General features: G+C 71.6%; 4 protein-coding genes across 4 annotated transcripts; all 4 read right to left on the bottom strand.

Moving 5' to 3' along the window:
• Positions 1-9,241: 9,241 nt before the first annotated feature.
• LOC139240797 (isoniazid-induced protein IniB-like) lies at positions 9,242-9,679 on the bottom strand. Its single transcript, XM_070869275.1, has one exon. The coding sequence runs from the start codon at positions 9,677-9,679 to the stop codon at positions 9,242-9,244; it is 438 nt and encodes a 145-aa protein (XP_070725376.1).
• A 1,520-nt stretch (positions 9,680-11,199) lies between these two features.
• LOC139240796 (isoniazid-induced protein IniB-like) lies at positions 11,200-11,637 on the bottom strand. Its single transcript, XM_070869274.1, has one exon. It carries the CDS (start codon positions 11,635-11,637, stop codon positions 11,200-11,202), a length of 438 nt encoding a protein of 145 aa, XP_070725375.1.
• Positions 11,638-14,700: 3,063 nt separating this feature from the next.
• Positions 14,701-15,138, bottom strand: LOC139240795 (isoniazid-induced protein IniB-like). The gene has a single exon (XM_070869273.1). The coding sequence runs from the start codon at positions 15,136-15,138 to the stop codon at positions 14,701-14,703; it is 438 nt and encodes a 145-aa protein (XP_070725374.1).
• Positions 15,139-17,078: 1,940 nt separating this feature from the next.
• LOC139240794 (uncharacterized) lies at positions 17,079-17,492 on the bottom strand. Its single transcript, XM_070869271.1, has one exon. It carries the CDS (start codon positions 17,490-17,492, stop codon positions 17,079-17,081), a length of 414 nt encoding a protein of 137 aa, XP_070725372.1.
• Positions 17,493-24,573: the final 7,081 nt, after the last annotated feature.

Raw genomic sequence — 24,573 nt, 5'->3', positions numbered from 1 at the left:
GCCCGCAGACCCTCTCCCAGCTCCACCCGCAGAACCTCTCCCAGCTCCGCCACCAGCCCCTCTCTCAGCTCCGCCACCAGCCCCTCTCCCAGCTCCACCCACAGACCCTCTCCCAACTCCGCCCGCAGACCCTCTCCCAGCTCCGCCACCAGCCCCTCTCTCAGCTCCGCCACCAGCCACTCTCCCAGCTCCACCCACAGCCCCTCTCCCAGCTCCGCCACCAGCCCCTCTCTCAGCTCCGCCAGAAGCCCCTCTGCCAGCTCTGCCACCAGCCCCTCTCTCAGCTCCGCCACCAGCCCCACTCGCAGCTCCGCCCCCAGCCCTCTCCCAGCTCCGGCCCCGGCCCCACTCCCAGCTGAGCCCCCAGCCCATCTACCAGATCTGACCCCAGCCCCACTGCCAGCTCCGCCCCCAGCCCCTCTCCCAGCTCCGCCCCCAGGCTCACTCCCAGCTCCGCCCCCAGGCTCACTTCCAGCTCCGCCCCCAGCCCTTCTCCCAGCTCCGCCCCCAGGCTCACTCCTTGCTCCTCCCCTAGCTCACTCCCAGCTCCGCCCCCAACCCTTCTCCCAGCTCCACCCCCAGACTCACTCCCAGTTCCGCCCCCAACCCCTCTCCCAGTTCCTCTCCCAGCTCCGCCCCCAGCCCTTCTCCCAGCTCCGCCCCCAGGCTCACTCCCAGCTCCGCCCCCAGGCTCACTCCCAGCTCCACCCCCAGGCTCACTCCCAGCTCTGCCCCAACCCCTCTCTCAGCTCCGCCCCCAGCCCCACTTCCAGCTCCGCCCCCCAACCCCACTACCAACTCCATCCCCAGCCCCTCTCACAGCTGCCCCACCAGACACAATCCCAGCTCCGCCCCCAGCCCCACACCCAGCTCCCCCCACAGCCCTTCTCACTTCCGCGCCCTCAGCCCCTCTCCCAGATCCGCCCTGCGCCCCCCTCGCAGCTCCGCCACCAGCCCCACTCCCAGCTCCGCCCACAGCCCCTCTCACAGCTCCACCCCCAGCCCCTCTCACAGCTCCACCCCCAACCCCTCTCCCAGCTCCGCCCAGAGCCCCACTACGATCTCCGCACCCGCCCCACTCACAGCTCCGCACCCAGGCACGCTCCCAGCTCAGCCCACAGCCCCACTACCAGCTCCGCCTGCAGCCCCACTCCCAGCTGAGCCCCCAGCCCCTCTCCCAGCTGAGCCCCCAGCCCCTCTCCCAGCTCTGCCCCCAGCCATACTCCCAGCTCCGCGCCTAGGCTCACGCCCAGCTCCGCCCCCAGCCCCTCTCCCACCTCCGCCCCCAGACCAACTCCCAGCTCCTCACCCAGCCTCACTACCAGCTCCGGCCTCAGGCTCAGTCCCAGCTCCGCCCCCAGCCCCTCTCCCAGCCCCGCTCCAAGGCTCACTTCCAACTCCGCCCCCAAACCCTCTTGCAGCTCCGCACCCAGGCACACTCCCAGCTCCGCCTCCAGCCCCTCTCCCAGCTCCGCCACCAGCCCATCTCTCAGCTCCGCCACCAGCACCTCTCCCAGCTCCGCCCGCAGACCCTCTCCCAGCTCCGCGCGCAAACCCTCTCCCAGCTCCGCCTCCAGCCTCTCTCTCAGCTCCGCCACCAGCCCCTCTCTTAGCTCCGCCACCAGCCCCTCTCCCAGCACCGCCACCAGCACCTCTCCCAGCTCCGCCACATGGCCCCCTCCCAAATTTACCCGCAGACCCTCTCCCAGCTCCACCCGCAGACCCTTTCCCAGCTCTGCCACCAGCACCTCTCTCACCTCCGCCACCAGCACCTCTCTCACCTCCGCCACCAGCCCCTCTCTCACCTCCGTCACCAGCCCCTCTGCCGGCTCCGCCACCAGTCCCTCTCCCAGTTCCACCCGCAGATCCTCCCAGCTCCACGCGCAGATCCTCGCCCAGCTCCGCCACCAGCCCGTCTCTCAGCTCCGCCCGCAGACCCTCTCCCAGCTCCATCCGCAGAACCTCTCCCAGCTCCGCCACCAGCCCCTCTCTCAGCTTCGCCACCAGCCCCTCTCCCAGCTCCACCCACAGACCCTCTCCCAGCTCCGCCCGCAGACCCTCTCCCAGCTCCGCCACCAGCCCCTCTCTCAGCTCCGCCACCAGCCCCTCTCCCAGCTCCACCCACAGCCCGTCTCCCAGCTCCGCCACCAGCCCTTCTCTCAGCTCCGCCACAAGCCCCTCTGCCAGCTCCGCCACCAGCCCCTCTCTCAGCTCCGCCACCAGCCCCTCTCTCAGCTCCGCCCGCAGACCCTCTCTCAGCTCCGCCCGCAGACCCTCTCCCAGCTCCACCCAGAGACCCTCTCCCAGCTCCGCCACCAGCCCCTCTCTCAGCTCCGCCACAAGCCCCTCTGCCAGCTCCGCCACCAGCCCCTCTCTCAGCTCCGCCACCAGTCCCTCTCCCAGCTCCACCCGCAGACCCTCTCCCAGCTCCACGCGCAAACCCTCTCCCAGCTCCGCCTCCAGCCTCTCTCTCAGCTCCGCCACCAGCCCCTCTCTTAGCTCCGCCACCAGCCCCTCTCCCAGCTCCGCCACCAGCCCCTCTCCCAGCTCCGCCACATGTCCCCCTCCCAAATTTACCCGCAGACCCTCTCCCAGCTCCACCCGCAGACCCTTTCCTAGCTCCGCCACCAGCCCCTCTCCCAGCTCTGCCACCAGCCCCTCTCTCACCTCCGCCACCAGCCCCTCTCTCACCTCCGTCACCAGCCCCTCTGCCAGCTCCGCCACCAGTCCCTCTCCCAGTTCCACCTGCAGATCCTCCCAGCTCCACGCGCAGATCCTCGCCCAGCTCCGCCACCAGCCCCTCTCTCAGCTCCGCCCGCAGACCCTCTACCAGCTCGACCCGCAGACCCTCTCCCAGCTCCGCCAACAGCCCCTCTCTCAGCTCCGCCACCAGCCCCTCTCCCAGCTCCACCCGCAGACCCTCTCCCAGCTCCGCCACCAGCCCCTCTCTCAGCTCCGCCACCAGCCCCTCTCCCAGCTCCACCCGCAGACCCTCTCCCAGCTCCGCCACCAGCCCCTCTCTCAGTTCCGCCACCAACCCCTCTCCCAGCTCCACCCGCAGACCCTCTCCCAGCTCCGCCACCAGCCCCTCTCTCAGCTCCGCCACCAGCACCTCTCCCAGCTCCACCCGCAGACCCTCTCCCAGCTCCACCCGCAGAACCTCTCCCAGCTCCGCCAGCAGCCCCTCTCCCAGCTCCGCCACCAGCCCCTCTCCCAGCTCCACCCGCAGATCCTCTCCCAGCTCAGCCACCAGCCCCTCTCTCAGCTCCGCCGCCAGCCCCTCTCTCAGCTCCGCCACCAGCCCCTCTCCCAGCTCCGCCACCAGCCCCTCTCTCAGGCCGCCAGCAGCCCCTCTCTCAGCTCCGCCAGCAGCCCCTCTATCAGCTCCGCCACCAGTCCCTCTCCCAGCTCCACCCGCAGACCCTCTCCCAGCTCCACGTGCAGACCCTCTCCCTGCTCCGCCAGCAGCCCCTCTCTCAGCTCCGCCACCAGCCCATCTCTCAGCTCCGCTCGCAGACCCTCTCCCAGCTCGACCCGCAGAACCTCTCCCAGCTCCGCCACCAGCCCCTCTCTCAGCTCCGCCACCAACCCCTCTCTCAGCTGCGCCACCAGCCCCTCTCCCAGCTCCACCACCAGCCCCACTCCCAGCTCCGCCACCAGCCCCTCTCCCAGCTCCACCCGCAGACCCTCTCCCAGCTCCGCCACCAGTCCCTCTCCCAGTTCCACCTGCAGATCCTCCCAGCTCCACGCGCAGATCCTCGCCCAGCTCCGCCACCAGCCCCTCTCTCAGCTCCGCCCGCAGACCCTCTCCCAGCTCCGCCCGCAGACACTCTCCCAGCTCCGCCACCAACCGCTCTCTCAGTTCCGCCACCAGCCCCTCTCCCAGCTCCACCCGCAGACCCTCTCCCAGCTCCGCCACCAGCCCCTCTCTCAGGTCCGCCACCAGCCCCTCTGCCAGCTCCGCCACCAGCCCCTCTCTCAGCTCCGCCACCAGCCCCTCTCTCAGCTCCGCCCGCAGACCCTCTCTCAGCTCCGCCCGCAGACCCTCTCCCAGCTCCTCCCGGAGACCCTCTCCCAGCTCCGCCACCAGCCCCTTTCTCAGCTCCGCCACCAGCCCCTCTCCCAGCTCCACCCGCAGACCCTCTCTCAGCTCCGCCAGCAGCCCCTCTCTTAGCTCCGCGCGCAGACCCTCTCCCTGCTCCTCCAGCAGCCCCTCTCTCAGCTCCGCCAGCAGCCCCTCTCTCAGCTCCGCCAGCAGCCCCTCTCCCAGCTCCGCCACCAGCCCCTCTCCCAGCTCCACCCGCAGATCCTCTCCCAGCTCAGCCACCAGCCCCTCTCCCAGCTCCGCCACCAGCCCCTCTCCCAGCTCCGCCACCAGCACCTCTCTCACCTCCGCCACCAGCCCCTCTCTCACCTCCGTCACCAGCCCCTCTGCCAGCTCCGCCACGAGTCCCTCTCCCAGTTCCACCCGCAGATCCTCCCAGCTCCACGCGCAGATCCTCGCCCAGCTCCGCCACCAGCCCCTCTCTCAGCTCCGCCCGCAGACCCTCTCCCAGCTCCACCCGCAGAACCTCTCCCAGCTCCGCCACCAGCCCCTCTCTCAGCTCCGCCACCAGCCCCTCTCCCAGCTCCACCCACAGACCCTCTCCCAACTCCGCCCGCAGACCCTCTCCCAGCTCCGCCACCAGCCCCTCTCTCAGCTCCGCCACCAGCCACTCTCCCAGCTCCACCCACAGCCCCTCTCCCAGCTCCGCCACCAGCCCCTCTCTCAGCTCCGCCAGAAGCCCCTCTGCCAGCTCTGCCACCAGCCCCTCTCTCAGCTCCGCCACCAGCCCCACTCGCAGCTCCGCCCCCAGCCCTCTCCCAGCTCCGGCCCCGGCCCCACTCCCAGCTGAGCCCCCAGCCCATCTACCAGATCTGACCCCAGCCCCACTGCCAGCTCCGCCCCCAGCCCCTCTCCCAGCTCCGCCCCCAGGCTCACTCCCAGCTCCGCCCCCAGGCTCACTTCCAGCTCCGCCCCCAGCCCTTCTCCCAGCTCCGCCCCCAGGCTCACTCCTTGCTCCTCCCCTAGCTCACTCCCAGCTCCGCCCCCAACCCTTCTCCCAGCTCCACCCCCAGACTCACTCCCAGTTCCGCCCCCAACCCCTCTCCCAGTTCCTCTCCCAGCTCCGCCCCCAGCCCTTCTCCCAGCTCCGCCCCCAGGCTCACTCCCAGCTCCGCCCCCAGGCTCACTCCCAGCTCCACCCCCAGGCTCACTCCCAGCTCTGCCCCAACCCCTCTCTCAGCTCCGCCCCCAGCCCCACTTCCAGCTCCGCCCCCCAACCCCACTACCAACTCCATCCCCAGCCCCTCTCACAGCTGCCCCACCAGACACAATCCCAGCTCCGCCCCCAGCCCCACACCCAGCTCCCCCCACAGCCCTTCTCACTTCCGCGCCCTCAGCCCCTCTCCCAGATCCGCCCTGCGCCCCCCTCGCAGCTCCGCCACCAGCCCCACTCCCAGCTCCGCCCACAGCCCCTCTCACAGCTCCACCCCCAGCCCCTCTCACAGCTCCACCCCCAACCCCTCTCCCAGCTCCGCCCAGAGCCCCACTACGATCTCCGCACCCGCCCCACTCACAGCTCCGCACCCAGGCACGCTCCCAGCTCAGCCCACAGCCCCACTACCAGCTCCGCCTGCAGCCCCACTCCCAGCTGAGCCCCCAGCCCCTCTCCCAGCTGAGCCCCCAGCCCCTCTCCCAGCTCTGCCCCCAGCCATACTCCCAGCTCCGCGCCTAGGCTCACGCCCAGCTCCGCCCCCAGCCCCTCTCCCACCTCCGCCCCCAGACCAACTCCCAGCTCCTCACCCAGCCTCACTACCAGCTCCGGCCTCAGGCTCAGTCCCAGCTCCGCCCCCAGCCCCTCTCCCAGCCCCGCTCCAAGGCTCACTTCCAACTCCGCCCCCAAACCCTCTTGCAGCTCCGCACCCAGGCACACTCCCAGCTCCGCCTCCAGCCCCTCTCCCAGCTCCGCCACCAGCCCCACTCCCAGCTCTGTCCTCAGCCCCTCTCCCAGCTCCGCCCCCAGGCGCACTCCCAGCTCCGCTCCCAGACCCACTCCCAGCTCCGCCCTCAGCCCCACTCCCAGCTCCGCCCCCAGCCCCACTCCCAGCTCAGCCCCAGGCAACTCTCCCAGCTCCGCCCCCAGGCTCACTCCCAGCCCCTCTCCCAGCTCCGCCCCCAGGCTCACTCCCAGCTCCGCCCCCAGGCTCACTCCCAGCTCCGCCCCCAGCCCTTCTCCCAGCTCCGCCCCCAGGCTCACTCCCTGCTCCTCCCCTAGCTCACTCCCAGCTCCGCCCCCAACCCTTCTCCCAGCTCCACCCCCAGACTCACTCCCAGTTCCGCCCCCAACCCCTCTCCCAGTTCCTCTCCCAGCTCCGCCCCCAGCCCTTCTCCCAGCTCCGCCCCCCAGGCTCACTCCCAGCTCCGCCCCCAGGCTCACTCCCAGCTCCACCCCCAGGCTCACTCCCAGCTCTGCCCCAACCCCTCTCTCAGCTCCGCCCCCAGCCCCACTTCCAGCTCCGCCCCCCAACCCCACTACCAACTCCATCCCCAGCCCCTCTCACAGCTGCCCCACCAGACACAATCCCAGCTCCGCCCCCAGCCCCACACCCAGCTCCCCCCACAGCCCTTCTCACTTCCGCGCCCTCAGCCCCTCTCCCAGATCCGCCCTGCGCCCCCCTCGCAGCTCCGCCACCAGCCCCACTCCCAGCTCCGCCCACAGCCCCTCTCACAGCTCCACCCCCAGCCCCTCTCACAGCTCCACCCCCAACCCCTCTCCCAGCTCCGCCCAGAGCCCCACTACGATCTCCGCACCCGCCCCACTCACAGCTCCGCACCCAGGCACGCTCCCAGCTCAGCCCACAGCCCCACTACCAGCTCCGCCTGCAGCCCCACTCCCAGCTGAGCCCCCAGCCCCTCTCCCAGCTGAGCCCCCAGCCCCTCTCCCAGCTCTGCCCCCAGCCATACTCCCAGCTCCGCGCCTAGGCTCACGCCCAGCTCCGCCCCCAGCCCCTCTCCCACCTCCGCCCCCAGGCCAACTCCCAGCTCCTCACCCAGCCTCACTACCAGCTCCGGCCTCAGGCTCAGTCCCAGCTCCGCCCCCAGCTCCACCCCCAAGCCCTCGCCCAGCTCCGCTCCCAGCCCCACTCGCAGCTCCGCCCCCAGCCCCTCTCCCAGCTCCGGCCGCAGCCCCACTCCCAGCTCCGCCCCCAGGCTCACTCCCATCTCCGCCCCCAACCCCTCTCCCAGCCCCGCTCCAAGGCTCACTTCCAACTCCGCCCCCAAACCCTCTTGCAGCTCCGCACCCAGGCACACTCCCAGCTCCGCCTCCAGCCCCTCTCCCAGCTCCGCCACCAGCCCCACTACCAGCTCCGCCCCCTGCCCCACTACCAGCTCCGCCCCCAGCCCCACTCCCAGCTCTGTCCTCAGCCCCTCTCCCAGCTCCGCCCCCAGGCGCACTCCCAGCTCCGCTCCCAGACCCACTCCCAGCTCCGCCCTCAGCCCCACTCCCAGCTCCGCCACCAGCCCCACTCCCAGCTCAGCCCCTGGCAACTCTCCCAGCTCCGCCCCCAGGCTCACTCCCAGCCCCTCTCCCAGCTCCGCCCCCCAGGCTCACTCCCAGCTCCACCTAACCCCTCTCTCAGCTCCACCCGCAGCCCCACTCCCAGCTACGCCACCAGCCCCACTACCAGCTCCGCCCCCAGCCCCTCTCACAGCTGCCCCACCAGACACAATCCCAGCTCCGCCCCAAGGCTCACTCCCAGCTCCGCCCCCAGCCCCTCTCACTTCCCCGCCTCCAGCCCCTCCCAGCTCCGCCCTGAGCCCCACTCCCAGCTCCGCCCCCAGCCCCACTCCCAGCTCCGTCCACAGCCCCTCTCACAGCTCCACCCCCAGCCCCTCTCCCAGCTCCGCAGAGAGCCCCACTACGAGCTCTGCACCCGCCCCTCTCACAGCTCCGCACCCAGGCACACTCCCAGCTCAGCCCCCAGGCTCACTCCCATCTCCGCCCCAACCCCTCTCCCAGCTCCGCTCCAAGGCTCACTCCCAGCTCCGCCCCCAACCCTTCTCCTAGCTCCGCCCCCAGGCTCACTCCCAGCTCCGCCCCCAGCACCACTCCCATCTCCGCCGCCAGCCCCTCTCCCAGCTCCGCCCAGAGCCCCACTCCCAGCTCCGCCCCCAGCCCCACTCCCAGCTCCGCCCCAGCCCCTCTCACAGCTCCGCCCCCAGGCTCACTCCCAGCTCCGCCCCCAGCCCCTCTCCCAGCTGAGCCCCCAGCCCCTCTCCCAGCTCCGCCCCCAGCCCCTCTCCCAGCTGAGCCCCCAGCCCCTCTCCCAGCTGAGCCCCCAGCCCCTCTCCCAGCTCCGCCCCCAGCCCCTCTCCCACCTCCGACCCCAGGCCAACTCCCAGCTCCTCACCCAGCCTCACTCCCAGGTCCGGCCTCAGGCTCAGTCCCAGCTCCGCCCCCAGCCCCACTCCCAGATCCGCCCCTTGGCTCACTCCCAGCTCCGCCCCCATCCCCTCGCCCAGCTCCGCTCGCAGCTCCGCCCCCAGCCCCACTCCCAGCTCCGGCCTCAGGCTCAGACCCAGCTCCGCTCCCAGGCTCACTCCCAGCTCCGCCCCCAACCCCTCTCCCAGCTCCGCCCCCAACCCATCTCCCAGCTCCACCCCCAGGCTCACTCCCAGCTCCGCCCCCAGCCCCACGACCAGCTCCGCCCCCAGCCCCTCTCACAGCTGCCCCCCCAGTCACAATTCCAGCTTCGCCCCAAGGCTCACTCCCAGCTCCACCCACAGCCCCTCTCCCAGCTCCGCCCCCAACCCATCTCCCAGCTCCACCCCCAGGCTCACTCCAAGCTCCAGCCCAAACCCTCTCTCAGCTCCACCCCCAGCCCCACTCCCAGCTCCGCCCCCAGCCCCACTACCAGCTCCGACCCCAGCCCCTCTCACAGCTGCCCCACCAGACACAATCCCAGCTCCGCCCCCAGCCCCACACCCAGCTCCCCCCACACCCTTCTCACTTCCGCGCCCTCAGCCCCTCTCCCAGATCCGCCCTGCGCCCCCCTCGCAGCTCCGCCACCAGCCCCACTCCCAGCTCCGCCCACAGCCCCTCTCACAGCTCCACCCCCAGCCCCTCTCACAGCTCCACCCCCAACCCCTCTCCCAGCTCCGCCCAGAGCCCCACTACGATCTCCGCACCCGCCCCACTCACAGCTCCGCACCCAGGCACGCTCCCAGCTCAGCCCACAGCCCCACTACCAGCTCCGCCTGCAGCCCCACTCCCAGCTGAGCCCCCAGCCCCTCTCCCAGCTGAGCCCCCAGCCCCTCTCCCAGCTCTGCCCCCAGCCATACTCCCAGCTCCGCGCCTAGGCTCACGCCCAGCTCCGCCCCCAGCCCCTCTCCCACCTCCGCCCCCAGGCCAACTCCCAGCTCCTCACCCAGCCTCACTACCAGCTCCGGCCTCAGGCTCAGTCCCAGCTCCGCCCCCAGCCCCACTCCCAGATCCGCCCCTTGGCTCACTCCCAGCTCCGCCCCCAAGCCCTCGCCCAGCTCCGCTCCCAGCCCCACTCGCAGCTCCGCCCCCAGCCCCTCTCCCAGCTCCGGCCGCAGCCCCACTCCCAGCTCCGCCCCCAGGCTCACTCCCATCTCCGCCCCCAACCCCTCTCCCAGCCCCGCTCCAAGGCTCACTCCCAGCTCCGCCGCCAGCCCCTCTCCCAGCTCCGGCCCCAGCCCCACTCGCAGCTCCGCCCCAGCCCGTCTCACAGCTGCCCCCCCAGACACAATTCCAGCTTCGCCCCAAGGCTCACTCCCAGCTCCGACCCAGACCGACTCCCAGCTCCGCCCACAGCCCCTCTCCCAGCTCTGTCCGCAGACCGACTCCCAGCTCCACCCCAACCTATCTCCCAGCTCCGCCCCAAACCCTCTCTCAGCTCCACCCCCAGCCCCACTCCCAGCTCCGCCCCCAGCCCCACTACCAGCTCCACCCCCATCCACTTTCACACCTGCTCCACCAGACACAATCCCAGCTCCGCCCCAAGGCTCACTCCCAGCCCCACTCCCAGCTCCGCCCACAGCCCCTCTCACTTCCCCGCCTCCAGCCCCTCTCCCAGCTCCACCCGTAGCCCCACTCCCAGCTCCGCCCAGAGCCCCACTGCGAGCTCCGCACCCGCCCCACTCACAGCTCCGCACCCAGGCACACTCCCAGCTCCGCCTCCAGCCCCTCTCCCAGCTCCGCCACCAGCCCCACTACCAGCTCCGCCCCCAGCCCCACTATCAGCTCCGCCCCCAGCCCCACTCCAAGCTCTGTCCTCAGCCCCTCTCCCAGCTCCGCCCCCAGGCTCACTCCCAGCTCCGCTCCCAGACCCACTCCCAGCTCCGCCCTCAGCCCCACTCCCAGCTCCGCCCCCAGCCCCACTCCCAGCTCAGCCCCTGGCACATCTCCCAGCTCCGCCCCCAGGCTCACTCCCAGCCCCTCTCCCAGCTCCGCCCCCCAGGCTCACTCCCAGCTCCACCCCAACCCCTCTCTCAGCTCCACCCGCAGCCCGACTCCCAGCTCCGCCACCAGCCCCTCTCGCAGCTCCGCCACCAGACCCTCTCTCATCTCCGCCACCAGGCCCTCTCCCAGCTCCGCCCGCAGACCCTCTCCCAGCTCCACCCGCAGACCCTCTCCCAGCTCCGCCACCAGCCCCTCTCTCAGCTCCGCCACCAGCCCCTCTCACAGCTGCCCCACCAGACACAATCCCAGCTCCGCCCCAAGGCTCACTCCCAGCTCCGCCCCCAGCCCCTCTCACTTCCCCGCCTCCAGCCCCTCCCAGCTCCGCCCTGAGCCCCACTCCCAGCTCCGCCCCCAGCCCCACTCCCAGCTCCGTCCACAGCCCCTCTCACAGCTCCACCCCCAGCCCCTCTCCCAGCTCCGCAGAGAGCCCCACTACGAGCTCTGCACCCGCCCCTCTCACAGCTCCGCACCCAGGCACACTCCCAGCTCAGCCCCCAGGCTCACTCCCATCTCCGCCCCAACCCCTCTCCCAGCTCCGCTCCAAGGCTCACTCCCAGCTCCGCCCCCAACCCTTCTCCTAGCTCCGCCCCCAGCCCCTCTCACAGCTCCACCCCCAACCCCTCTCCCAGCTCCGCCCAGAGCCCCACTACGATCTCCGCACCCGCCCCACTCACAGCTCCGCACCCAGGCACGCTCCCAGCTCAGCCCACAGCCCCACTACCAGCTCCGCCTGCAGCCCCACTCCCAGCTGAGCCCCCAGCCCCTCTCCCAGCTGAGCCCCCAGCCCCTCTCCCAGCTCTGCCCCCAGCCATACTCCCAGCTCCGCGCCTAGGCTCACGCCCAGCTCCGCCCCCAGCCCCTCTCCCACCTCCGCCCCCAGGCCAACTCCCAGCTCCTCACCCAGCCTCACTACCAGCTCCGGCCTCAGGCTCAGTCCCAGCTCCGCCCCCAGCCCCACTCCCAGATCCGCCCCTTGGCTCACTCCCAGCTCCACCCCCAAGCCCTCGCCCAGCTCCGCTCCCAGCCCCACTCGCAGCTCCGCCCCCAGCCCCTCTCCCAGCTCCGGCCGCAGCCCCACTCCCAGCTCCGCCCCCAGGCTCACTCCCATCTCCGCCCCCAACCCCTCTCCCAGCCCCGCTCCAAGGCTCACTTCCAACTCCGCCCCCAAACCCTCTTGCAGCTCCGCACCCAGGCACACTCCCAGCTCCGCCTCCAGCCCCTCTCCCAGCTCCGCCACCAGCCCCACTACCAGCTCCGCCCCCTGCCCCACTACCAGCTCCGCCCCCAGCCCCACTCCCAGCTCTGTCCTCAGCCCCTCTCCCAGCTCCGCCCCCAGGCGCACTCCCAGCTCCGCTCCCAGACCCACTCCCAGCTCCGCCCTCAGCCCCACTCCCAGCTCCGCCCCCCAGCCCCACTCCCAGCTCAGCCCCTGGCAACTCTCCCAGTTCCGCCCCCAGGCTCACTCCCAGCCCCTCTCCCAGCTCCGCCCCCCAGGCTCACTCCCAGCTCCACCCCAACCCCTCTCTCAGCTCCACCCGCAGCCCCACTCCCAGCTACGCCACCAGCCCCACTACCAGCTCCGCCCCCAGCCCCTCTCACAGCTGCCCCACCAGACACAATCCCAGCTCCGCCCCAAGGCTCACTCCCAGCTCCGCCCCCAGCCCCTCTCACTTCCCCGCCTCCAGCCCCTCCCAGCTCCGCCCTGAGCCCCACTCCCAGCTCCGCCCCCAGCCCCACTCCCAGCTCCGTCCACAGCCCCTCTCACAGCTCCACCCCCAGCCCCTCTCCCAGCTCCGCAGAGAGCCCCACTACGAGCTCTGCACCCGCCCCTCTCACAGCTCCGCACCCAGGCACACTCCCAGCTCAGCCCCCAGGCTCACTCCCATCTCCGCCCCAACCCCTCTCCCAGCTCCGCTCCAAGGCTCACTCCCAGCTCCGCCCCCAACCCTTCTCCTAGCTCCGCCCCCAGGCTCACTCCCAGCTCCGCCCCCAGCACCACTCCCATCTCCGCCGCCAGCCCCTCTCCCAGCTCCGCCCAGAGCCCCACTCCCAGCTCCCCCCCCAGCCACACACCCAGCTCCGCCCCCAGCCCCACTCCCAGCTCCGCCCCAGCCCCTCTCACAGCTCCGCCCCCAGGCTCACTCCCAGCTCCGCCCCCAGCCCCTCTCCCAGCTGAGCCCCCAGCCCCTCTCCCAGCTGAGCCCCCAGCCCCTCTCCCAGCTGAGCCCCCAGCCCCTCTCCCAGCTCTGCCCCCAGCCATACTCCCAGCTCCGCCCCTAGGCTCACGCCCAGCTCCGCCCCCAGCCCCTCTCCCACCTCCGACCCCAGGCCAACTACCAGCTCCTCACCCAGCCTCACTCCCAGGTCCGGCCTCAGGCTCAGTCCCAGCTCCGCCCCCAGCCCCACTCCCAGATCCGCCCCTTGGCTCACTCCCAGCTCCGCCCCCATCCCCTCGCCCAGCTCCGCTCCCAGCCCCACTCGCAGCTCCGCCCCCAGCCCCTCTCCCAGCTCCGGCCCCAGCCCCACTCCCAGCTCCGCCCCCAGGCTCACTCCCATCTCCGCCCCCAACCCCTCTCCCAGCCCCGCTCCAAGGCTCACTTCCAACTCCGCCCCCAAACCCTCTTGCAGCTCCGCCGCCAGGCTCACTCCCAGCTCCGCCGCCAGCCCCTCTCCCAGCTCCGGCCCCAGCCCCACTCGCAGCTCAGCCCCCAGCCCCACTCCCAGCTCCGCCCCCCAGCCCCACAACCAGCTCCGGCCCCAGCCCCACTCCCAGCTCCGCCCCCAGCCACACTCCCAGCTCTGCCCCAAGGCTCACTCCCAGCTCCGCCACCAGCCCCTCTCACAGCTCCACCCCCAGCCCATCTCCCAGCTCCACCCAGAGCCCCACTACGAGCTCCGCACCCGCCCCACTCACAGCTCCGCACCCAGGCACACTCCCAGCTCAGCCCACAGCCCCTCTCCCAGCTCCGCCCCCAGGCTCACTCCCATCTCCGCCCCCAACCCTTCTCCCAGCTCCAGCCCCAGGCTCACTCCCAGCCCCACTCCCAGCTCCGCCCACAGCCCCTCTCACTTCCCCGCCTCCAGCCCCTCTCCCAGCTCCACCCGTAGCCCCACTCCCAGCTCCGCCCAGAGCCCCACTGCGAGCTCCGCACCCGCCCCACTCACAGCTCCGCACCCAGGCACACTCCCAGCTCCGCCTCCAGCCCCTCTCCCAGCTTCGCCACCAGCCCCACTACCAGCTCCGCCCCCAGCCCCACTATCAGCTCCGCCCCCAGCCCCACTCCCAGCTCTGTCCTCAGCCCCTCTCCCAGCTCCGCCCCCAGGCTCACTCCCAGCTCCGCTCCCAGACCCACTCCCAGCACCGGCCTCCGGCTCAGACCCAGCTCCGCCCCCAGGCTCACTCCCAGCTCCGCCCCCAACCCTTCTCCCAGCTCCACCCCCAGACTCACTCCCAGCTCCGCCCCCAACCCCTCTCCCAGCTCCACCCCCTGGCTCACTCCCAGCTCCACCCCCAGGCTCACTACCAGCTCCGCTCACAGCTGCCCCCCCACACACAATTCCAGCTTCGCCCCAAGGCTCACTCCCAGCTCCGCCCCCAACCCATCTCCCAGCTCCACCCCCAGGCTCACTCCCAGCTCCGCCCCAAACCCGCTCTCAGCTCCACCCCCAGCCCCACTCCCAGCTCCACCCCCAGCCCCTCTCCCAGCTCCTGCCCCAGCCCCACTTGCAGCTCTGCCCCCAACCCCTCTCCCAGCTCTGACCCCAGGCTTACGCCCAGCTCCCCCCACAGCACTTCTCACTTCCCCGCCCCTCTCCCAGCTCCGCCCTGCGCCCCACTCCCAGTTCCGCCACCAGCCCCACTCCCAGCTCCGCCCACAGCCCCTCTCCCAGCTCCGCCCCCAACCCATCTCCCAGCTGCCCCACCAGACACAATCCCAGCTCCGCCCCCAGCCCCACACCCAGCTCCCCCCACACCCTTCTCACTTCCGCGCCCTCAGCCCCTCTCCCAGATCCGCCCTGCGCCCCCCTCGCAGCTCCGCCACCAGCCCCACTCCCAGCTCCGCCCACAGCCCCTCTCACAGCTCCACCCTCAGCCCCTCTCACAGCTCCACCCCCAACCCCTCTCCCAGCTCCGCCCAGAGCCCCACTACGATCTCCGCACCCGCCCCACTCACAGCTCCGCACCCAGGCACGCTCCCAGCTCAGCCCACAGCCCCACTACCAGCTCCGCCTGCAGCCCCACTCCCAGCTGAGCCCCCAGCCCCTCTCCCAGCTGAGCCCCCAGCCCCTCTCCCAGCTCTGCCCCCAGCCATACTCCCAGCTCCGCGCCTAGGCTCACGCCCAGCTCCGCCCCCAGCCCCTCTCCCACCTCCGCCCCCAGGCCAACTCCCAGCTCCTCACCCAGCCTCACTACCAGCTCCGGCCTCAGGCTCAGTCCCAGCTCCGCCCCCAGCCCCACTCCCAGATCCACCCCTTGGCTCACTCCCAGCTCCGCCCCCAAGCCCTCGCCCAGCTCCGCTCCCAGCCCCACTCGCAGCTCCGCCCCCAGCCCCTCTCCCAGCTCCGGCCCCAGCCCCACTCCCAGCTCCGCCCCCAGGCTCACTCCCATCTCCGCCCCCAACCCCTCTCCCAGCCCCGCTCCAAGGCTCACTCCCAGCTCCGCCGCCAGCCCCTCTCCCAGCTCCGGCCCCAGCCCCACTCGCAGCTCCGCCCCCAGCCCCACTCCCAGCTCCGCCCCCCAGCCCCACTACCAGCTCCGGCCCCAGCCCCACTCGCAGCTCCGTCCCCAGCCCCACTCCCAGCTCCGCCCCCAGCCACACTCCCAGCTCTGCCCCAAGGCTCACTCCCAGCTCCGCCACCAGCCCCTCTCACAGCTCCACCCCCAGCCCATCTCCCAGCTCCGCCCAGAGCCCCACTACGAGCTCCGCACCCGCCCCACTCACAGCTCCGCACCCAGGCACACTCCCAGCTCAGCCCACAGCCCCTCTCCGAGCTCCGCCACCAGACCCACTACCAGCTCCACCCCCAGCCCCACTCCCAGCCCCACTCCCAGCTCCGCCCCCAGGCTCACTCCCATTTCCGCCCCCAACCCTTCTCCCAGCTCCAGCCCCAGGCTCACTCCCAGCTCCACCCCCAGGCTCACTCCCAGCTCCGCCCCAGCCCGTCTCACAGCTGCCCCCCCAGACACAATTCCAGCTTCGCCCCAAGGCTCACTCCCAGCTCCGACCCAGACCGACTCCCAGCTCCGCCCCAACCTATCTCCCAGCTCCGCCCCAAACCCTCTCTCAGCTCCACCCCCAGCCCCACTCCCAGCTCCGCCCCCAGCCCCACTACCAGCTCCACCCCCATCCCCTTTCACACCTGCCCCACCAGACACAATCCCAGCTCCGCCCCAAGGCTCACTCCCAGCCCCACTCCCAGCTCCGCCCACAGCCCCTCTCACTTCCCCGCCTCCAGCCCCTCTCCCAGCTCCACCCGTAGCCCCACTCCCAGCTCCGCCCAGAGCCCCACTGCGAGCTCCGCACCCGCCCCACTCACAGCTCCGCACCGAGGCACACTCCCAGCTCCGCCTCCAGCCCCTCTCCCAGCTCCGCCACCAGCCCCACTACCAGCTCCGCCCCCAGCCCCACTATCAGCTCCGCCCCCAGCCCCACTCCAAGCTCTGTCCTCAGCCCCTCTCCCAGCTCCGCCCCCAGGCTCACTCCCAGCTCCGCTCCCAGACCCACTCCCAGCTCCGCCCTCAGCCCCACTCCCAGCTCCGCCCCCAGCCCCACTCCCAGCTCAGCCCCTGGCACCTCTCCCAGCTCCGCCCCCAGGCTCACTCCCAGCCCCTCTCCCAGCTCCGCCCCCCAGGCTCACTCCCAGCTCCACCCCAACCCCTCTCTCAGCTCCACCCGCAGCCCGACTCCCAGCTCCGCCACCAGCCCCTCTCGCAGCTCCGCCACCAGACCCTCTCTCATCTCCGCCACCAGGCCCTCTCCCAGCTCCGCCCGCAGACCCTCTCCCAGCTCCACCCGCAGACCCTCTCCCAGCTCCGCCACCAGCCCCTCTCTCAGCTCCGCCACCAGCCCCTCTCACAGCTGCCCCACCAGACACAATCCCAGCTCCGCCCCAAGGCTCACTCCCAGCTCCGCCCCCAGCCCCTCTCACTTCCCCGCCTCCAGCCCCTCCCAGCTCCGCCCTGAGCCCCACTCCCAGCTCCGCCCCCAGCACCACTCCCAGCTCCGTCCACAGCCCCTCTCACAGCTCCACCCCCAGCCCCTCTCCCAGCTCCGCAGAGAGCCCCACTACGAGCTCTGCACCCGCCCCTCTCACAGCTCCGCACCCAGGCACACTCCCAGCTCAGCCCCCAGGCTCACTCCCATCTCCGCCCCAACCCCTCTCCCAGCTCCGCTCCAAGGCTCACTCCCAGCTCCGCCCCCAACCCTTCTCCTAGCTCCGCCCCCAGCCCCTCTCACAGCTCCACCCCCAACCCCTCTCCCAGCTCCGCCCAGAGCCCCACTACGATCTCCGCACCCGCCCCACTCACAGCTCCGCACCCAGGCACGCTCACAGCTCAGCCCACAGCCCCACTACCAGCTCCGCCTGCAGCCCCACTCCCAGCTGAGCCCCCAGCCCCTCTCCCAGCTGAGCCCCCAGCCCCTCTCCCAGCTCTGCCCCCAGCCATACTCCCAGCTCCGCGCCTAGGCTCACGCCCAGCTCCGCCCCCAGCCCCTCTCCCACCTCCGCCCCCAGGCCAACTCCCAGCTCCTCACCCAGCCTCACTACCAGCTCCGGCCTCAGGCTCAGTCCCAGCTCCGCCCCCAGCCCCACTCCCAGATCCGCCCCTTGGCTCACTCCCAGCTCCACCCCCAAGCCCTCGCCCAGCTCCGCTCCCAGCCCCACTCGCAGCTCCGCCCCCAGCCCCTCTCCCAGCTCCGGCCGCAGCCCCACTCCCAGCTCCGCCCCCAGGCTCACTCCCATCTCCGCCCCCAACCCCTCTCCCAGCCCCGCTCCAAGGCTCACTTCCAACTCCGCCCCCAAACCCTCTTGCAGCTCCGCACCCAGGCACACTCCCAGCTCCGCCTCCAGCCCCTCTCCCAGCTCCGCCACCAGCCCCACTACCAGCTCCGCCCCCTGCCCCACTACCAGCTCCGCCCCCAGCCCCACTCCCAGCTCTGTCCTCAGCCCCTCTCCCAGCTCCGCCCCCAGGCGCACTCCCAGCTCCGCTCCCAGACCCACTCCCAGCTCCGCCCTCAGCCCCACTCCCAGCTCCGCCCCCAGCCCCACTCCCAGCTCAGCCCCTGGCAACTCTCCCAGCTCCGCCCCCAGGCTCACTCCCAGCCCCTCTCCCAGCTCCGCCCCCCAGGCTCACTCCCAGCTCCACCTAACCCCTCTCTCAGCTCCACCCGCAGCCCCACTCCCAGCTACGCCACCAGCCCCACGACCAGCTCCGCCCCCAGCCCCTCTCACAGCTGCCCCACCAGACACAATCCCAGCTCCGCCCCAAGGCTCACTCCCAGCTCCGCCCCCAGCCCCTCTCACTTCCCCGCCTCCAGCCCCTCCCAGCTCCGCCCTGAGCCCCACTCCCAGCTCCGCCCCCAGCCCCACTCCCAGCTCCGTCCACAGCCCCTCTCACAGCTCCACCCCCAGCCCCTCTCCCAGCTCCGCAGAGAGCCCCACTACGAGCTCTGCACCCGCCCCTCTCACAGCTCCGCACCCAGGCACACTCCCAGCTCAGCCCCCAGGCTCACTCCCATCTCCGCCCCAACCCCTCTCCCAGCTCCGCTCCAAGGCTCACTCCCAGCTCCGCCCCCAACCCTTCTCCTAGCTCCGCCCCCAGGCTCACTCCCAGCTCCGCCCCCAGCACCACTCCCATCTCCGCCGCCAGCCCCTCTCCCAGCTCCGCCCAGAGCCCCACTCCCAGCTCCCCCCCAGCCACACACCCAGCTCCGCCCCCAGCCCCACTCCCAGCTCCGCCCCAGCCCCTCTCACAGCTCCGCCCCCAGGCTCACTCCCAGCTCCGCCCCCAGCCCCTCTCCCAGCTGAGCCCCCAGCCCCTCTCCCAGCTGAGCCCCCAGCCCCTCTCCCAGCTGAGCCCCCAGCCCCTCTCCCAGCTCTGCCCCCAGCCATACTCCCAGCTCCGCCCCTAGGCTCACGCCCAGGTCCGGCCTCAGGCTCAGTCCCAGCTCCGCCCCCAGCCCCACTCCCAGATCCGCCCCTTGGCTCACTCCCAGCTCCGCCCCCATCCCCTCGCCCAGCTCCGCTCCCAGCCCCACTCGCAGCTCCGCCCCCAGCCCCTCTCCCAGCTCCGGCCCCAGCCCCACTCCCAGCTCCGCCCCCAGGCTCACTCCCATCTCCGCCCCCAACCCCTCTCCCAGCCCCGCTCCAAGGCTCACTTCCAACTCCGCCCCCAAACCCTCTTGCAGCTCCGCCGCCAGGCTCACTCCCAGCTCCGCCGCGAGCCCCTCTCACAGCTCCACCCCCAGCCCATCTCCCAGCTCCACCCAGAGCCCCACTACGAGCTCCGCACCCGCCCCACTCACAGCTCCGCACCCAGGCACACTCCCAGCTCAGCCCACAGCCCCTCGCCCAGCTACGCCCCCAGGCTCACTCCCATCTCCGCCCCCAACCCTTCTCCCAGCTCCAGCCCCAGGCTCACTCCCAGCCCCACTCCCAGCTCCGCCCACAGCCCCTCTCACTTCCCCGCCTCCAGCCCCTCTCCCAGCTCCACCCGTAGCCCCACTCCCAGCTCCGCCCAGAGCCCCACTGCGAGCTCCGCACCCGCCCCACTCACAGCTCCGCACCCAGGCACACTCCCAGCTCCGCCTCCAGCCCCTCTCCCAGCTCCGCCACCAGCCCCACTACCAGCTCCGCCCCCAGCCCCACTATCAGCTCCGCCCCCAGCCCCACTCCCAGCTCTGTCCTCAGCCCCTCTCCCAGCTCCGCCCCCAGGCTCACTCCCAGCTCCGCTCCCAGACCCACTCCCAGCTCCACCCTCAGCCCCACTCCCAGCTCCGCCCCCAGCCCCACTCCCAGCTCAGCCCCTGGCACCTCTCCCAGCTCCGCCCCCAGGCTCACTCCCAGCTCCGCCCCCCAGGCTCACTCCCAGCTCCACCCCAACCCCTCTCTCAGCTCCACCCGCAGCCCCACTCCCAGCTTCACCACCAGCCCCTCTCGAAGCTCCGCCACCAGACCCTCTCTCATCTCCGCCACCAGGCCCTCTCCCAGCTCCGCCCGCAGACCCTCTCCCAGCTCCACCCGCAGACCCTCTCCCAGCTCCGCCACCAGCCCCTCTCTCAGCTCCGCCACCAGCCCCTCTCCAAGCTCCATCACAAGCCCCTCTCCCAGCTCCGCCCCCAGGCTCACTCCCAGCTCCGCCCCCAGCCCTTCTCCCAGCTCCGCCCCCAGGCTCACTCCCAGCTCCTCTCCTAGCTCACTCCCAGCTCCGCCCCCAGCACCACTCCCAGCACCGGCCTCCGGCTCAGACCCAGCTCCGCCCCCAGGCTCACTCCCAGCTCCGCCCCCAACCCTTCTCCCAGCTCCACCCCCAGGCTCACTACCAGCTCCGCTCACAGCTGCCCCCCCAGACACAATTCCAGCTTCGCCCCAAGGCTCACTCCCAGCTCCGCCCCCAACCCATCTCCCAGCTCCACCCCCAGCCCCACTCCCAGCTCCACCCCCAGCCCCTCTCCCAGCTCCTGCCCCAGCCCCACTCGCAGCTCTGCCCCCAACCCCTCTCCCAGCTCTGACCCCAGGCTCACGCCCAGCTCCGCCCTCAGGCTCACTCCCAGCTCCTCCCCTAGCTCACTCCCAGCTCCGCCTCCAGCCCCATTCCCAGCTCCACCCCCAGCCCCACTCCCAGCTCCGCCCCCAGCCCCACTCCCAGCTCCCCCCACAGCACTTCTCACTTCCCCGCCCCTCTCCCAGCTCCGCCCTGCGCCCCACTCCCAGCTCCGCCACCAGCCCCACGCCCAGCTCCGCCCACAGCCCCTCGCACAACTCCATCTCCCAGTTCCGCCCAGAGCCCCACTACGAGCTCCACACCCGCCCCAATCACAGCTCCGCACCCAGGCACACTCCCAGCTCAGCCCACAGCCCCTCTCCAAGCTCCGCCACCAGCCCCACTCCCAGCTCCGCCACCAGCCCCTCTCTCAGTTCCGCCACCAACCCCTCTCTCAGTTCTGCCACCAGCCCCTTTCTCAGCTCCGCCACCAGCCCCTCTCTCAGCTCAGCCACCAGCCCAACTCCCAGCTCCACCCGCAGGCCCTCTCCCAGCTCCGCCACCAGCCCCTCTCTCAGCTCCGCCACCAGCCCCTCTCTCAGCGCCGCCACAAGTCCCTCTCCCAGCTCCACCCGCAGACCCTCTCCCAGCTCCGCCACCAGCCCCTCTCTCAGCTCCGCCACCAGCCCCTCTCTCAGCTCGACCACCAGCCCCTCTCCCAGCTCCACCCGCAGACCCTCTCCCAGCTCCACCCGCAGCCCCTCTCCCAGCTCCGCCACCAGCCCCTCTCTCAGCTCCGCCACCAGTCCCTCTCCCAGCTCCACCCGCAGACCCTCTCCCAGCTCCACCCCCAAACCCTCTCTCAGCTCCACCCCCAGCCCCTTTCTCAGCTCCGCCAACAGCCCCTCTCTCAGCGCCGCCACAAGTCCCTCTCCCAGCTCCACCCGCAGACCCTCTCCCAGCTCTGTCACCAGCCCCTCTCTCAGCTCCGCCACCAGCCCCACTCTCGGCTCGACCAGCAGCCCCTCTCCCAGCTCCACCCGCAGACACTCTCCCAGCTCCACCCGCAGCCCCTCTCTCAGCTCCGCCACCAGTCCCCCTCCCAGCACTGCCCGCAGACCCCCTCCCAGCTCCGCCCGCAGACCCTCTCCCAGCTCCACCCGCAGACCCTCTCCCAGCTCCGCCACCAGCCCCTCTCTCAGCTCCGCCACCAGCCCCACTCTCAGCTCCGCCACCAGCCCCTCTCCCAGCTCCACCCGCAGACCCTCTCCCAGCACCACCCGCAGACCCTCTCCCAGCTCCGCCACCAGACCCTCTCCCAGCTCCGCCACCAGCCCCTCTCTCAGCTCCGCCACCAGATCCTCTCCCAGCTCCGCCACCAGACCCTCTCCCAGCTCCGCCACCAGCCCCTCTCTCAGCTCCGACACCAGCACCTCTCTCAGCTCCGCCACCAGCCCCTCTCCCAGCTCCACCACCAGCCCCTCTCGCAGCTCCACCACCAGACCCTCTCTCATCTCCGCCTCAAGGCCCTCTCCCAGCTCCGCCCGCAGACCCTCTCCCAGCTCCACCCGCAGACCCTCTCCCAGCTCCGCCACCAGCCCCTCTCTCAGCTCCGCCACCAGCCCCTCTCCCAGCTCCATCACCAGCCCCTCTCCCAGCTCCGCCCCCAGGCTCACTCCCAGCTCCGCCCCCAGCCCTTCTCCCAGCTCCGCCCCCAGGCTCACTCCCAGCTCCTCTCCTAGCTCACTCCCAGCTCCACCCCCAGCACCACTCCCAGCACCGGCCTCCGGCTCAGACCCAGCTCCGCCCCCAGGCTCACTCCCAGCTCCGCCCCCAACCCTTCTCCCAGCTCCAGCCCCAGACTCACTCCCAGCTCCGCCCCCAACCCCTCTCCCAGTTCCTCTCCCAGCTCCACCCCCAGGCTCACTCTCAGCTCCACCCCCAGGCTCACTACCAGCTCCGCTCACAGCTGCCCCCCCAGACACAATTCCAGCTTCGCCCCAAGGCTCACTCCCAGCTCCGCCCCCAACCCATCTCCCAGCTCCACCCCCAAACTCACTCCCAGCTCCGCCCCAAACCCTCTCTCAGCTCCACCCCCAGCCCCACTCCCAGCTCCACCCCCAGCCCCTCTCCCAGCTCCTGCCCCAGCCCCACTCGCAGCTCTGCCCCCAACCCCTCTCCCAGCTCTGACCCCAGGCTCACGCCCAGCTCCGCCCCCAACCCTTCTCCCAGCTCCACCCCCAGACTCACTCACAGCTCCGCCCCCAACCCCTCTCCCAGTTCCTCTCCCAGCTCCACCCCCAGGCTCACTCCCAGCTCCACCACCAGGCTCACTACCAGCTCCGCTCACAGCTGCCCCCCCAGACACAATTCCAGCTTCGCCCCAAGGCTCACTCCCAGCTCCGACCCAGACCGACTCCCAGCTCCGCCCCCAGGCTCACTCCCAGCTCCGCCCCAACCCCTCTCTCAGCTCCGCCCCCATCCTCACTACCAGCTCCGCCCCCAGCCCCTCTGACAGCTACCCCCCCAGACACAATTCCAGCTTCACCCCAAGGCTCACTCCCAGCTCCGACCCAGACCGACTCCCAGCTCCGCCCCCAGGCTCACTCCCAGCTCCGCCCCAAACCCTCTCTCAGCTCCACCCCCAGCCTCACTCTCAGCTCCGCCCCCAGCCCCACTACCAGCTCCATCCCCAGCCCCTCTCCCAGCTCCGGCCCAAGCCCCACTCGCAGCTCAGCCCCCAACCCCTCTCCCAGCTCTGACCCCAGGCTCCCTCCCAGCTCCTCCCCTAGCTCACTCCCAGCTCCGCCTCCAGCCCCTCTCCCAGCTCCGCCCCCAGGCTCACTCCCAGCTCCGCCCCCAACCCCTCTCCCAGCTCCGGCCCCGGCCCCACTCCCAGCACCGCCTCCAGCCCATCTACCAGATCTGACCCCAGCCCCACTGCAAGCTCCGCCCCCAGCACCTCTCCCAGCTCCGCCCCCAGCCCCTCTCCCAGCTCCGCCCCCAGGCTCACTCCCAGCTCCGCCCCCAGGCTCACTCCCAGCTCCGCCCCCAGCCCTTCTCCCAGCTCCGCCCCCAGGCTCACTCCCTGCTCCTCCCCTAGCTCACTCCCAGCTCCGCCCCCAACCCTTCTCCCAGCTCCACCCCCAGACTCACTCCCAGTTCCGCCCCCAACCCCTCTCCCAGTTCCTCTCCCAGCTCCGCCCCCAGCCCTTCTCCCAGCTCCGCCCCCAGGCTCACTCCCAGCTCCGCCCCCAGGCTCACTCCCAGCTCCACCCCCAGGCTCACTCCCAGCTCTGCCCCAACCCTTCTCCCAGTTCCTCTCCCAGCTCCGCCCCCAGGCTCACTCGCAGCTCCGCCCCCAGCCCTTCTCCCAGCTCCGCCCCCAGGCACACTCCCAGCTCAGCCCCCAGGCTCACTCCCAGCTCTGCCCCAACCTCTCTCACAGCTCCGCTCCAAGGCTCACTCCCAGCTCCGCCCCCAACCCTTCTCCTAGCTCCGCCCCCAGGCTCACTCCCAGCTCCGCCCCCAGCACCACTCCCATCTCCGCCGCCAGCCCCTCTCCCAGCTCCGCCCAGAGCCCCACTCCCAGCTCCCCCCCCAGCCACACACCCAGCTCCGCCCCCAGCCCCACTCCCAGCTCCGCCCCAGCCCCTCTCACAGCTCCGCCCCCAGGCTCACTCCCAGCTCCGCCCCCAGCCCCTCTCCCAGCTGAGCCCCCAGCCCCTCTCCCAGCTCCGCCCCCAGCCCCTCTCCCAGCTGAGCCCCCAGCCCCTCTCCCAGCTGAGCCCCCAGCCCCTCTCACAGCTCTGCCCCCAGCCATACTCCCAGCTCCGCCCCTAGGCTCACGCCCAGCTCCGCCCCCAGCCCCTCTCCCACCTCCGACCCCAGGCCAACTCCCAGCACCTCACCCAGCCTCACTCCCAGGTCCGGCCTCAGGCTCAGTCCCAGCTCCGCCCCCAGCCCCACTCCCAGATCCGCCCCTTGGCTCACTCCCAGCTCCGCCCCCATCCCCTCGCCCAGCTCCGCTCCCAGCCCCACTCGCAGCTCCGCCCCCAGCCCCACTCCCAGCTCCGGCCTCAGGCTCAGACCCAGCTCCGCTCCCAGGCTCACTCCCAGCTCCGCCCCCAACCCCTCTCCCAGCTCCGCCCCCAACCCATCTCCCAGCTCCACCCCCAGGCTCACTCCCAGCTCCGCCCCCAGCCCCACGACCAGCTCCGCCCCCAGCCCCTCTCACAGCTGCCCCCCCAGTCACAATTCCAGCTTCGCCCCAAGGCTCACTCCCAGCTCCACCCACAGCCCCTCTCCCAGCTCCGCCCCCAACCCATCTCCCAGCTCCAC

The sequence above is a fragment of the Pristiophorus japonicus genome, chromosome X (genome assembly GCF_044704955.1).
Source record: "Pristiophorus japonicus isolate sPriJap1 chromosome X, sPriJap1.hap1, whole genome shotgun sequence".
Classification (NCBI taxonomy): Eukaryota; Metazoa; Chordata; class Chondrichthyes; family Pristiophoridae; genus Pristiophorus; species Pristiophorus japonicus.
Note: the sequence above shows the minus strand (reverse complement) of the source record. Positions and strands in the feature narration are given on the sequence as shown.